At 47.4% G+C, this 15,467-nt stretch overlaps 1 protein-coding gene across 1 annotated transcript in view; it reads right to left on the bottom strand.

Moving 5' to 3' along the window:
- Positions 1–10,997, bottom strand: part of Cfap100 (cilia and flagella associated protein 100) — a 31,315-nt gene extending 20,318 nt beyond the window's left edge. The window contains exons 1-2 of the mRNA XM_052719054.1: positions 10,746–10,997; positions 9,827–9,932 (exon numbers count right to left, since the gene is read on the bottom strand). Coding sequence (XP_052575014.1) covers positions 9,827–9,878 — 52 coding nt within the window. The 5' untranslated portion in view covers positions 9,879–9,932; positions 10,746–10,997. The remainder of the gene's footprint in view (positions 1–9,826; positions 9,933–10,745) is intronic.
- Positions 10,998–15,467: the final 4,470 nt, after the last annotated feature.

Here is a 15,467-nt window from a genome sequence, read left to right on the forward strand (position 1 = left end):
AGTTTTGTTGCAAGCAAAGAACTGAGACAAAACTGGGTTGGATATTTTTGCTGTCTCTGCTGCCGACAGCAGTCAGTCACCACTGATGGATGCCATGGCTGCATTTATGACCAGGGCTCAGAGTTTATCTCTGAGTTCTCAGGTCACTGGAGTCAGGTTAGTAGGAGTTCAGATACCTTTTGGGTGTGGATAACATTAAAGTTGTTTTATGCTATTTTTCTTGATTGGAAAGCTGGCTCTGGAGTTGGATTACGGCCCTCCCTTCACTAGACCCAGGCACATTTGAAAGTTTCCTTTATGCTGCTATGTCCGTTGAATCACCCAGCAGAGAGATGGGGAAAAGAAAGCAAAGCAGAACTGTGGTGATATAATATGTATCTTAATAAAATTTGCCTGAAGATCAGAGAGACAAAGGAGCAAGCCACAGCTCACCTAGCCAACTCCATAAATCTTCTGACTGAATGTCTCTGAATCCTCACCCAAAAGGCTCCAGCCAAAAGAGCCTCTAGTTGAAAGGTTTCAGCTGAAAAGCATTTAGTTCCTGTGTCCTCACGCCTTATATACCTTTCTCTGTCCAGCCACCACTTCCTGGGATTAAAGGCATGTGTGCTTCCCAGTACTGGGATTAAAGGTGTGTGCCACCACTGCCTGGCCCTGTTTTCTCTCCTAGACTGAGTCAATTTCATGTAGTCCAGGGTGGCTTTAAACTCACAGAGATACAGACAGATCTCTGCCTCCTGAGTGCTAGGATTAAAGGTGTGTGTCACCACTACCTGGCATCTATGTTTAATCTAGTGGCTTGTTCTGTTCTCTGATCTTAAGGCAAATTTTCTTAAGGTACACAATATATTACCACACAGAACAGCCAAAAGAATTAGACTTGGTTTATGTGAACATTCAGTATCTGGAGATTTATAAGCTTACTTTGTTGGATATGGTTAAAAATCTGTAAAATCTATGAAAAAAAAAGTTGAAACTAGTAATACTGGGAGTTGATAGTTAAAAATCTATGGAAGGGTAATTTTAAAGAAACCATGTGGCATGATTCCATTTTGGATTGCCACCATCTTTAGGCAGTCACATGGCTGGCAGCCATCTTTGCTAGGGTTGGAGAGGGTGGATGTCATGTGACTTCACCATCTCTGGGCAGCCACATAGCTGGCAGTCATCTTTGCTGGGTTGACTAAGATGGATGTCATGTGACTTAGTCATCTTTATTAAAGGTGATCATGTGGGGTGGGCCTACCAAGGAGGCAACAACAGGTATCCAAGATATATGGATTAGGATAAATTTTTGTGTGATTCCTGTCCTGGCCTGAAAACATGATTTGTAAAAAAAAAAAATAGGATTTACAAACAATGCTTGTTTAATAAGGTATTAAAGCTGCACCTCCAGGCTTTTATATGCAAGAATTTAGCTTGCTCTGGCAGCTAAACTTTGTAATTTAAGAGCCACTCAGGTGATAATGGTTTTAAAGACATGAAGGGATCATGGGGAACAGCTGAGGCTTGCAAATATGTGGCAAGGCTGGAGTTCCCTAAGACAGCCCAGTTGCAATGGTGGAACCTTAGCAGTTTTGGAAATGCTGGTGCCATAGAATAGTCACTAGAAGCATCAGCCACATTGAAACGGAGCCAGCTGGGATCTAGAAGGCAGGCTATGTTTCTGCTGCCAAGGGTGGGGCCAAAGAGGTGATCCCAGCCTCTCAAGAAACCCAAAAGGACTGGAATGAATTCCAGATATTGAGCTTTGGATTATTTGCACTATTGGAGTTTGGTTTTACCTTATGCAGAATGTGGTTATGCCCTGTTTTCTCCCTCTTGAAATAAAAAAGGGTACTTTATTTTTGATATTGCAGGAACATTTGAACCTTCCTGGGCTCTGACAACAATGTCCTAGTTTCAGCAGGAAGTAGTTACAGAAGAGAGTACATCATCCCTTGTCCCCCAGCAGGCTGGAATGTTCAATCAAAAGAAAAATCCCTGGCATAGGAAGCAAAATAGTGCCTATTGGCATGCCAGGAAAGGTATACCTTTTAAACCAAGTAGACCCAGATCTAGCAACTGGAAGAGTCATTAGTTGAAATAGTTCTATAGTATGATAGGACACTCAACTCACTCTATGTAAAACAGAGAGGTTATTGTACAGCTTTAAGAGAAAATAGTTATTTCTATATAAATCATTCAGGAATCAGTAGAAATAAGCTGGCTGTGCTCAGAAAAAAAAATTGCAAAACAGGGGGACCTGAGATGAACTGGTCCCCATTCTCATTTCCAGGTCCTTTCCAGATAGTAACTCTATCAGCCGTCACAGGGCCTTTGGTCATTCTGCTTCTGCTAATTGCTGTTGGCTCTTGCATCATTGATGATTTAACTAAATGATAATTCCTGTCTGGGTACCATTAAGATGATGGTTATTAGATCCCAATATAAACAGGTACCCATCACAGAGTCAAGGATTTGATTCAAGATACAACTCAAGGAGGGAATGTGAGCACCAAAGTTACATTTTAAGTTTTGATTGCTGTGCCTTAGTGATCCATAAAACAAAAATGCCTCTGATCTGCAAGCCCCTTGCCCAAGGACAGGCAGTTCCTGAAATGCTGGAGGCTGTTGTTTATGGAGATAACAAGTCACATGTTTTTCATCCCCCTAAACAAGTTTGTTTGACCCATCTGCACAGATGTGCTTGATCACATGTGGGTGGGAGGTTCACAGGCAGGAACTATGTCAGGATGTATGCTTGCCCCTGATTGGACCTGGTGGCAAATACAATGAATTATGGGTTTTCCTTCTTAAGCCACTGCAAACTGTGACTCAGGGCCATTTCCTGGGAACCTGGGTATGAACCTGCCAGTGCCATCTACCTGGCCAGTATTTAATTAAAGTTTGGCTTTAAATTATGGTAGTGGTCTTACTCTCGATCTGTTGGATTAACACAGGGTTTCCTCTGTGTAGCTTTGGCTGTCCTGGAACTGGCTCTGTAGACCAGGCTGACCTTGAACCTACAGAGATCCACTTGCCCCTGCTTCCCAGATGCTGGTTGAGTGCCCAGCTGTCCTCTTCATCAAGCTATGTCCTGGAAAGCTATACACATCTGACTAGAGCCCATAGTTTAAAATGGGCTCTAGTTCAGGGAGGCATCATTAAAAAAGTGACTAGATGACCAGACTCCTCAAGGGCTCAAAGGAGGGAGGTGCCACAGTGGAAACCAGGACAAGAGCATCCCAAAGGCCTGGTGAGATGGGTGGGTTAGACACTCTCCAGGAGGCCTGATAACCCAAATTTGATCCCCAGAACCCACACAATGGGAGGAGAGAGCTGATGCACCCAAACTGTTCTCCGACCTTCATACACACACACCATGATTCATACATACAAACACATACACACAGAGACACAGACACAGACACAGACACACACACACACACACACACACACACACACACACACAGTATATGTGATTTCTTTTAAAAATCCATGGCCTGCCTCTGAAGTCTCTGGGGCACGCACCCAAATTCATCACCTTTTATTGCAACTCATCCTCAACTCTTGTTAACTTCCAAACTGTGATGGTTAGTTTTATATCAACTTGACACAAGCTAGAATCATCAGAAGAGAGAAAGGCTCAATTGAGAAAAACCTTTGTAAGATCAGGCTGTAGGCAAGCCTATGGGGCATTTTCTTAACTAGTGATAGACAGGGGAGGGCCTGATTCACCCCAATAACTGGCTCAGGTTTGGTTTTATTAATAAGAACTTTTAAGATTCCTGCTACATCTGGAGCCCAATGTTCATGGTACGAATTAACGAAAAAGCTGCTTGCCTGTGGCCTTGTGGGCCCCAGCTCAGGCCCAAGCTACACTCGGCTAGTTGTGGTGGTACACACTGGTTGGATTTACTGAAGAAGGCAGAGGCAGGAGGATCCCGAGTTTGAGGCCAACCTAGGAGAAGCTTCGGCCGGGGCCGAGCCACAAACAGTGGTGGGACCATGGAGGCAGTGGCTGCTACTCCGAGCTGCTGGCTGCTTCTTATCGTGTTGGTGACTGCGATGATGCTGCTACCTGGGATGAAGAGTTTACCGTTGCTTGTTCAGAGAAGAATTGCCAAGACCATCGTGTTACAAGAAAGCATCAACAAAGGTCAGTTTGGAAATGTTTGGCAAGACAAATGGTGGGGAGAAAATGTGGTGAAGATTTTCTGTTCTAGGGAAGAATGTTCATGGTTCCGAGAGACAGACATTCATCAGACTGTGATTGCTCCAAACCACAGAGGAGGCACACACACACACAAAAAAAAAAAATCTACAGGGAACCATGACCACACCTCACACTACAGAAAGATCGACTTTGGACTACAAACTGCTCAGGACAATTTTGAGATGGCTAGCTGAGATGATCCAGCCTACTTGAACAAAGACTTGAAACAAACCCTGTACTTTCTCATTATGCAGCAACTGGACAAATGATACAGGACTTGACATTTAACCAAAAATTTTCTTTTCAGGATCCCCTAAAGATGGAAGTAATTTTAAGAAAATAACGCCCACATTCCCAAGAGGTGGGATGGGAGGTTTTTGGTCGTTTGAGTTATGGATATTGTCATTGTTTATGATGGTTGGTTACAAGTCATTAATTGTTAATGGTCAAGAAAAAAAGCTGAACATGGAGATTAGATTCAGAATTTTTGTTTAAAAAAGAAAAAAGAGAATATAGATGTAGATGTAATCAACCGTCTTATAAATAAGAAACACAGAGCCGATTCAGAGAAGAAAGCAAAGAGGTCAGAGCTAAGAGTCTCACCCCTCCTGATTCAGTGATCCTCTTCAGCCAAGAGAGCTCTCCGAAAAGGGGCCTACTTCCTGTGTGTATGTCTTTATATACTCTAGCTGTTCTGCCTTCTCATTGGTTGTAAACCCAAACATGTGACTGCCTCATCACTGCCTGTATGTACCGCCCTCCAGGTCCTTAAAGGTGTGCGCCACCGCTGCCACGCACTTGCTATGGCTCTAATAGCTCTGACCCCCAGGCAACTTTATTTATTAACATACAATTAAAATCACATTTCAGTACAAGTAAAATACTACCACATATAGATTTGAGGTAGATCATTGAAATCTACTCTGAGAAAAAAGATAAATAAATAAGATAAATGGGTAGATCACTGAATCTACACTAAAAAGAAAAAGGGGAAGATATAAAAACGACAAAAGGTAGATTATTGAAACTTTTATGAAAAGAAAAAAGAGAGAATATAAATATGATAAGATAAAAAGTCAATTTTTGAATCTACTTTTAAAAAGGAACTACTTGTTTTAAATAAGATAAGTAATGAAAATTTTTTTGTCTGAGTTTATCAAATGTTACTGGACTGGACATTGTTAATATATATAATGGATTTTTTTGCCTGAATCTGTCAGATGTTAATGAACTAGATATCGTTAATGTAATCTTGACTGTGTATATTGTATATACTTATTGGATAGTTTTTCTTGTATTAGTTATAAGCCTTTTTTAATTTTAGACAAAAAAGGGGAAATGTGGTGGTATTGTGTTCCCCAAAATATTGTACACCCTAATAAACTTATCTGGGGTCAGAGACAGAACAGCCATTAGATACAAAGGCTAGAAAATGGTGGGACTCACACCTTTAATCCTAGCACTTCAGAGGTAGAAATCCCTCTGGATCTCTGTGAGTTCAAGGCCACATTGGAAACGGCCAGGCATGGTGACTCATGCCTTTAATCCCAGAAAGCGAGCCTTTAATCCCAGGGAGTAGTGATAGAATGCAGAAAGATATATAAGGCGTGAAGACCAGAAACAAGAAGCATTTTGGCTGGTTAAGCATTTGGCTGGTTAAGCATTCAGGCTTTTGAGCAGCACAGTTCAGCTGAGAGCCATTTGGATATGAGGACTCAGAGGCCTCCAGTCTGAGGAAACAAGACCAGCTGAGGATCCAGCGAGGCGAGGTAGCTGTGGCTTGTTCTGGTTCTCTGATCTTCCAATTCACCCCAATAACTGGCTCAGGTTTGATTTTATTAAATAAGAACTTTTAAGATTTCTGCTACACATTGAGGCTTCCCGTAACTGTCATGCCTATGAGGTGGGGCCGAGAGAGGAGCCCTTAAGACCCGAGATCTGGATGTGCCAGCTCTCTTGGTTCCTGGATCCTGGATGCTGGAGGTAAATCGAGCAGAGTTCTCCAGAGAACACCGCTGGACTGAACGACACCTTTCCCGGACCCTGTAACCTATCCCTTTACTTGTCAGTTACCCCACAGAATAAACCTCCCTTTTAACTACGTGGAGTTGCCTTAATACTTCCATCAATACTTTACTAAAACGGTGACATTTCTAAGTCTAGATACACTCTAAAAACAGCTTTCACCCTCGTCGAAGTCATTTCTCTTTGCAACAGAAAACCACAACCAGTCCCAATGCAGAGAACAAGTGGTTGTCGAGTGTCCAGCTCTAAACACACCTATAACACAACTACTGCACTTATAAGGCTTAGGGAACGTGGAGGAAGAGGGGCAGAAGGATCGTAAGAGCTGGAGTATGGAGAAAGGTTCTGTGAGATTGTACATCCTAGAAATTACTTGTGATACCACGATAACATGGCTACCTAAGCAAGACCTGAATAACGACACCACCAGTGGATGTGCTAACATGGAGGTGGCAGGGCTGGGAATCTCACGGGGCCTCAACCCTAGACAAAGAACGACAGGCAACCAAGGAAGGCTGAGAACAGGAGAAATAGTCTTCCACGGGAATGAGCTCCTAATTGGTTAGTCAAGATCACGTGGTCAGCCCCGAAATCAAATCATATACAAGCAACACTAGATTGAGCAATGTGTGTGTGTGTGTGTGTGTGTGTGTAAACAATAGTAAAAGAAAAAGAGGTCACTGTTATTGGAGGAAATGGGGGACACATGGGAGGGGCTGAAGGGAAGAAAGGAAGGGAAATGATATTATATATATAATAAAAACACACATACCACACACACACACACACACACACACACACACACACACACACACACACACGTTTTTCAGAACAGGATTTCTATATTGCCCTGGCTGTCCTGGAATTCACTCTGTAGACCAGGCTGTCCTCAAACTCACAAAGATCCACCTGCCTTTGCCTCCAAAGTCCTGGGATCAAAGGCATGTGCCACCACCACCTGACGTTTATTTTTAAAAACACCATCCGAGGGCCAGCAGTGCCCAGACACTGGGAGAATGGCTTCCTGTCCTATCTAAGGAGCAGAGTAGAGTTGGTGGAGTAGGAATAGAGTCCCCAAAGAGGGAGGGCTGCTTACTGCTGCCTCCCCCTAACTCAAAAGCACCTCCTATGTCTTATCTCCCCTGTATCACCAGCACAGGGGCTGACACCAGCAGGTGCCTAGGACAGATGAGTGGAACAGCTAAGGTCTCACAGTTGCCCCCGTGCACAGGATATGTGGATGGCCAGCTTTGTCTGCAGTGGCTACAGGGCTGACTTTGGATGGCTAGTGAGCTGGATAGTTTTATGTGAACTTGACACAAGCTAGAAGCATCTTGAGAAGAGGGAACCTCAACTGAGAAATTGCTTCCATAAGATCTGGCTTACAGCCTGTATGGCATTTTCTTAATTAGTGATTGATGTGGGAGGGCCCAGCCCATTGTGGGTGATACCACTCTGGGAAGGTGGTCCTGGGTGCTATAAGAAAGCAGGCTGAACAAGCCAGAGAAAGCAAGCCAGTAAGCAGCACTCCCCCATAGCCTCTGCATCAGTTCCTGCCTCCAGGTTCCTGCCCTGCTTGAGTTCCTGCCCTGACTTACCTCAGTGATGGACTGTACCCGGAAGTGTAAGACTCCTCCACAACTTGCTTTTGGTCATGGTGCTTATCACAGCAGTAAACCTTCTAACCCAGGCAGTCAGGTTGCAGCTCCCAAGATGCAATGAGCTCTCTGAAGGCCAGGTTCCTCTGAACTGCCTCATGAAGCTGTTGTCCCCAGCCCTGCCCACAAGGGAAGGCCTGCCCATCTGACACCTACCTGGTGTTCATGACTGAGGCTCTTTACAGAGATATGGGCCTGCACCACAACCCGGCTTCCAGGAAAACGAAGTTGACCATTTAGTCAAACGGTCTCTATCATGGCGGTCAGGTTCTGGGCTAGATATCCTCCTCAGTCATGTGTCCCTGAATGGGACCGACACTGAGGCTGGATGCTGAGGTCTTGTGAGCCAGTAGACTGGTCCTTCACTCCCAGCTTCTACAGGAAGCTACGGCCTGCTCTGGGCTCCCTCTGACCTCCCAGCTGGCTTAGGCAAGCCAATCCCAGGTCTGGCTGGCAGGTCTGGTTTTGCCACACACTCACCAACCCTCAAGTTTCTCAAACTACCACCTGCTGTTTTGCCTCAGTGCTACCGGGTGCCCCCAACTAAACACCCCCACCCCAGGGCCCCTCTTCAGGGGGTTGAGTATGCTCTCCCATCTTCTTGTGGTAGCAGAGTTTTCTTGTACTTTCCTGGGTTGAGAGGTGACATTATCTATTTTATTTTTGAATGTTCTCAGACAAGAGAAAGGAGGAGAGAGAGATAGTGAATACGGAGGTGGGGGGCTCTAAGTATCCTTGTGGGAGCAAGAATGTATACTAGTTCATTTTTGGGAAATACACAATGTGTCTATTGTTGGCAGCTGGTGATAAAGCACATTCTGCTCACACTGTGGGATTTCGAATCAGCTAGAAAATATTAAATGTCTCCAATGTTCTTAAGATAGCTTTTTGCAACAGGGTCTCACTATGTAGCCCAGGCTGGCCCAAACTCACAATCCTCTTGCCTGATTTGTCCCAGTGCTGGTTTTACAGCTATGTACCACCACTCCTGGGGATGCTCAATGTGGGGGTCATGGAAAAAGCAGGATGCAGACGGGCATTTTTATTGTGTGCTTGAAAGGACATGCTGTAGGCCCAAGTTTCTGCTTGGATATGCACAGAGCTTGCTTGGAGGTGTCTCTGCGCATCCCACGGGGTCTGGGGAGAGGTTGGGGATAGACTTTCAAATAGGTGTGTGGGGGAGTGAAAACATGCTTTTGAAGTTTGACTTGTCCCGAAAACACATTAAGTTGGGATTTAAAAGCTGAAGGGAACAGAGACTGAGGGGATGATGACATTGTCCCCCTACAGCCTTCTTAGATGCCACCCAGTGTGAGCACCTGATAGCATGCATGTCATTTAGCCTGAGAAGGGACATTTCACCCATACTGGGCCCAGCCAGCCCACCTCCTCCAGGCTCAGCCTAGCAACCACAGCAGAAAACAAGCCAAGAGGCTTGTTTTGTGGTGCCATCTCTCCTGGCCTGCAACCGTCGGAAGTCCGTATCTCCACAGCACCTCAGAATGTGGCCTTGTTTGTAAATAAGGTCATTGCAGACGTGTTTACTAAAGTTGAGGACATTCTGACATCAGCCCACATCCACTGTGCTAATAAAAGGGACAATGGAGCACAGACACACGAGAGGAGCACTACAGAAGTGTGAAGGCAGAAGTGGGTGGTACCCTCAAAGCCAAAGGCAGAGGGGCGTGGGTCAGACTCTCCCGGTACATCAGAAGGCGCCACCCCTGTACACCTTCCTGTCACTCATGGCTGCCAAAGCTGTGCAATGGGCTTCTATTCTTTAAACCATGCAGTCCCTGGCGGCTCTGCATCACAGCAGCGGTCAGAAACTCATACATGGTGATGATTTAGAACTACCTAGCCCCCAAGTGAGTTCACACCTTACTGTCCCAGGCTCCAGGGTTCCTTTTGACCTCTGGAAGTTCCCACCCAGCTCAGTACTTACTGTCATTGACCATTTTCACAGGGAACATAGAGGAATGTGCCTTGGACATCATGGCTGAGAACCAACCGGTGTGCAAAGCTTGGCCTTAGCTGAAGGAGATTCTCGCCTGGGAAGTGACACAGTACTTGAGTGGGTGGTCTCCCACACCCACAGCCCTCCTCGACCCTGCGTGGCTGACAGTAGCTTGCATTTCCACTGCGTGGCCTATCCAGGTTTGGTGGGATCCACTGTCCCCCTCCTGAGTAAAGCTCAGCTGCCAGGGTCCTCCTGTTTTTAGAACACACCAGCTTTGGTCTGCCTGGGGCCTCTCACCTAGCTGAAGTTGGGGGTGGAGTAAGGTTGGGGGTGGAGGCTTCTCCCTTTAAATCCAGGCTCAGATGTCATCCTGGGAGACCTTCCTGCACCAGTGCATGTAATGACCTTTCATTTTCTTCTTTATGGGGTCAAGTGGTTACCACTTAAAAGGCTTTTATTGCCCATTTCTCCCAGAATGCAAGCTGCATGAAAACAAGGCCTGTGTTCCACCTGTCAGAGTTCCTGACCATGTCTTGGGCATCCTTCAAATAGAAAGGAGTTAGTTTTCCTGTTTGCAGAGGCTCAGCCAGAGTTCCAAACCATCGCCAGGAAGGGCTGGCGGTGGAGCCCAGGGTTGCTTGCAGTTTGAGCCATCCCTGCCTCAGTCCCTTTGGAAGAGGAAACACCACCCAGGAATCCAGCCTCCTAACACCCTGAACTCCTCCTACCACGCCATGGCCTGGGGCAAGAATGCAGCAACAAGGCAAAGGATGGGTGCTTAAATCAGGCCTGTCATAAAAGAAGTGGAAAGGAGCAAGGAGGGGCTCAGAGCCTTGCAAGGGGCCCAGCTAAGGTGCTGGATCTCGGGCCCGCGCCCCATGGCCACCCCGCCTGGAGCACCCACCAGCTGCGCGCACCCTGCTCGCTCTGAAGCCTCAGTCCGCAGTTCTCGAGTCTTCTGGTCCTGAACTGCGTTTACAACGCCAAGGCAACCATTCTCACAAGAGCTGTGATGTCACAAAGCCCCGGAGGCGGGCCCGGGCACACTCGGCGGGCAGGCGCAGAGTCCTTGTGCAGGACTGTAGCAGCTGAAGGGCAAACGATACCGAGACCGGGAGGGAACAACGACCAGGAGCGGAGCCAAGTCCGGGTCGTTGCGGCCCGGACACAGGGTGTGTCCGCCCGGCACAGCAGCCCCTCCCACCCCCAGATTCTCCTGCCCACCCTTAAGGAGTTTGCTGCAGCTGGGGCACACCCAACAGCCTGGCTCCTCAGGGAATATTTAGGGATCTTCAGAGTTGGGGCGGGAGTCTAGAGTTGTCCTCTACAACAGGCCAGGAATGTGCCAAAGATAATCCCGCTTAGCTCCTGGCTCTACCCAGAGTCGCTGGCGCCACCCGTTGGGTGGAAAGATAGATCTTGGCAGGAAGGCCAGGCATGGGATTGCAGAGGTGGCTTCTGGAGTTTGGTGGGTCGGGATCACTAAAGAGGACAGTATCCTGCAGGGCAGTCCAGCCATGGGGGAGCCAGGCAGAGAGTGTTGTGGGCCCTGCGTGCGGTTTGTGTGTAGGTGGGTTTTTTGTGCAGCTGGTGTTAAATACCCCTTGGAAGCAAGTGGCTCCCTGCACCCTGGTGCTGGAGGCCCTTGCACCGTGGTCTAGAATCTCCAACTTTCTGGCCTCAGCTTCCTTTCACTCTGTCAGAAAAGCTGGACAAATCACACACACACACACACACACACACACACACACACACACACACACACACACACACACAATCTGCACCAGATTTGAGGCTCAGCAAACCAAGAGATGCACTTATTAATTCAGCCATTCAAGCAAATATGTCAGGAATGGTTTGTCTTTAAACCACGAGGCTTTTAGGAATCTAGAAAAATAAGCCACCCAAAAAGAAGAAGACAAATGAGGGTGCTACTGGTCCTGGTGTCAGCACGCTTGTCCTGAGTCCCCCGTGAACCCTCACAGGGTGTTTCCTGTACACCAGGTACTGCTCAATACATTTGGCACAAATCCACCATTTAGCGCTCACTGCCACCCTGATTAATAGGTTCGGTTCTGAACCACCACCACCCCTTCAGCATGAGGAGCCAGTGTGACCCTCAGTTCCTGGAAGAAAGCCACACTTGTGTTAAACATTCCAAAGCCAAAGTGATTCATAAAACCTCAATGACTGTAGAGAGTTGGAATGCTGCAGGGCTGCAGACAGATTATCTTAGGTAATATAACCCCTCGAAACCTTTTTGTTGTGTTTTTCAAGACAGGGTTTCCCTGTGTAATAGTCCTGGCTATCCTGGAACTGGCTTTGTAGACCAGGCTGGCCTTGAACTCACAGAGATCAGCTTGCCTCTGCCTCCCAAGTGCTGGGATTAAAGGCATGCACCCCCACCACCCAGGGAAACAGCCATTTTTTGTTGTTGTTTGTTTTTGTTTTTGTTTTTGAGACAGGGTTTCTTTCTGGAGTTTTGGTGCCTTTCCTGGATCTCACTCTGTAGACCAGGCTGGCCTCGAACCCACAGAGATCCACCTGCCTCTGCCTCCCGAGTGCTGGGATTAAAGGCGTGCGCCACCACCCGGCGAAACAGCCATTTATTGAACACATCTGTGATTGATGGGACATTCTTGTGACTGTTAAATAATCCTTTTTGGAATGTTCAGACCCCTACCTTCCATCGGATAGCATCTGAGGCCTACAGCAGAGACCCACCCCCTTAGTTGTAGCCTGAATCTGTGTTCCTCTGGAGTAGCCATTCATATTTGGCTACAGAGTAAATTCTTTTTCCCTGTGTGACAGAGCTGGTTTCCTATCAACACCCTGGAGGGAGGGCAGTTAACCAGACACACCCTGATGCCCACCAGCTTCCTTTGTGATCTTATTCAAAACAATGACTGTGTACGAGATCCCAGAAGCCTGCAAGTGTGCTTGGTAATGATGCTAAGTTCTCTGCTGTGACTCTTGGTTGTTCAAAAGGTTAGAAAGAAAATCACCTAGAAGATGTGGCCCAACATGGAAATTTAAAACAAATTTTTGTTTTTACCTAGTACGGGGAGGCACACGTATAGAGGTCAGAGGACAACTTATAGGAGTCGGGTTTTCTCCTACCCTGTGGGTTCCTGGGCTCAAACTCAGGTCAGCAGGCATCGTGACAAGTGTCTTTGCCTGCTGAGATATCTCTCCATCCCTGATTTGGATTTTTTTTTCCAGACACAGTTTCTCCATGTAGTTTTGGTGCCTATCCTGGAGCTCACTCTATCGACCAGGCTGGCCTTGAACTCACAGAGATCCACCCGGCTCTGCCTTCCGAGCGCTGGGATTAAAGACGTGTGCCACTGCTACCCGGCCTGATTTGTAATTTTTAATCTTAGCCTAACATCATTTGCCAACAAAAAGCTTATTTCAAAAGTTAGATGGACTAAGGGGGTGACGGAAGGCTGGGCAGATGTGTGGTAAGGCCACCGCAGCTGTCCTTGCACAGCCCTCTGTGGGGGCCTGGACGCCCCTACAAAGTTCTTCTCAAAGATGTGTATGTCTAAAGTTTGAAAATTTTTCACAGTGAAATGTTTTTGGAAAAGCTAACACTCTTCCTAAAAGGGAGCTGACCTATTTCCCTCCTAGAAAGGTGTACCACTCCATGGTCTTGAGGCCAATAAGCAACTGCAGGAGAAGACGGCATTGTGAACTCCCAGACCCCGCCCCAAGAGGGCCAGGACACCAGGCATAGGATGAATCAGGAGAGAGCCCAAAACTGGCCACAAATGTATCCTGTCAGGGCCACCACTGACCTGCAGGTGGCTCTGGCTTCCATGATAGGAGATCTGGCTTGGGGAAGGGGACACAGGACACCTCCACATGGAAAGTCTCACAGGTCTACCAAAATGGTAGTCTTTGGTAGTCTCACAGGTCTACCAAAATGGCAGGTAGTCTCCCACTACCTCCAAGGAGGGCAGATTTTGCATCTTCTCTATGATCCTGGTTTTGTCACAGACAGACATTTCAGAAATTGCATATCTTGGCAATTTCCTACGGGATGATAGGGTGGGGTGGGGGAATGTTACCCTGCTGGCAAGTGCCCACCTGGTTCTCAGGGACCACTTTGGAGTGGCCCAAATAAGCATGCCATTTCCCTTGGCTCACACTGAGACTGACCCTCCTAGCAGGTGGTAGTGGCCCATACCTTGCTCTGGCCCATCATTGCCTGCCTCCATCTATCAGACATTTCCTTGGCCTTCCTGCCTGCTGGTGACCTGTGGGTAGGTCCAGTGGGTAGGAGAAGGGGAGCCTGCCATGTCCTGTCACTCTGTACCTTGTGGCATCTCTGGCTTCTCCAGCATCAGCTGCTCTGAGTCTCCCACAGCCCAGCCACCCCCTCTTCAATCTTCACTGACCCCACCAGTGTGAAAGTGATACCCTGTGTTAAACTCCCAGGGGACTGGTTTCCAAGTCAGGAGCCCAACACTCATTGGATGGAGGCAGAATAGCTTGGTAGCCAGAGGAGGAGACTGTGGCATTCATCAGGGCTCATTCTAAGCTGTTCTGCATATGACTGTGCAACCTGGTGTAAGTTCTGGCTCGGTTTTCTCATCTCTAAAATGGAGATAATATAAAGGCTGTGTGTTAGCACAAAGACATCATCTAACAGGACCTCAAGTAAAGCTTATCTGCCAATACAATGTGATGCCATGGTCTGAGAGCTGTGTCTGGTTAAAGGAGGTCCCTGTGTAAGCCTGCTGCATAGACTGACCTGCGGAGCATCCCAGTTAGCCGCAGTTATTTCAATGAGGAAGCTAAGAATCAGAGACATGAAGTCATTTGTCCAAGGCTACACAGCTGATAGGGGGCAGACTGGGATTCTAGCCCAGCTTGTTAGTGAGAGCCCTGTGCCTCTTCCCCAAGCCGAAGAGAGGCAGGCTCTTCAGCTGGGTTGGGGAAAGCCTTGGGACTTCCAGTTGAAGATGAGCCTGTTCATCACTCAGACAGCATTCCTCCCCTGACCCATCTATGGTGGTCAGCCTCACAGGCCTGACCTATGCACCTAGGTGACTCTGGCCCCCAGATATGCTGTTCTGCTCAGCCTACCTCCTAGATGTCTGGAAGCTTAATGGAACAGAATAGAATATTCTCGGGACTTCCCAACTTCAGGACTAGAATGCCACCTTCCAAAGGTCAAATGTCAAGTCCTAGAATGCTCATGTGGAGTTTCTTCCTGCTCAGAAGTTGTATGCTTTGGGATAAGGCTGTGCTTTGTGGCAAACTTGGGCTGCACATGGGAGGCATGACTGCTGTCCGAGGCATCTGCACTCGGCTGAAGACCTCACACACACCTCTTCTCTGTGTTTCAGAGGAAAGCTGTGCAGGGCCTGAAAGAACCTGAGGACACGCCACCCCACCTCACGTCCAGCACGTGTCCCTACCCCAGTGCCGTGATGGCCCTCTGATGCATACCCTGCTTGCTTTCCATCCTGAGCAAGCTGACTAATGGAGTTGCTCTCCTGCCCGTTCAGACAGATCATTCGATCAGACTCTGGGAAACAAGTAGTTTGAGCTTTGCCATCCACATCCCAAGCAACAGAGCTGCTGTGCTCATGGGATCACAACCTCTAAGTGGGTC

Source organism: Peromyscus californicus, unplaced genomic scaffold (assembly GCF_007827085.1).
Source record: "Peromyscus californicus insignis strain IS unplaced genomic scaffold, ASM782708v3 Scaffold_6__1_contigs__length_162567912, whole genome shotgun sequence".
Lineage (NCBI taxonomy): Eukaryota > Metazoa > Chordata > Mammalia > Rodentia > Cricetidae > Peromyscus > Peromyscus californicus.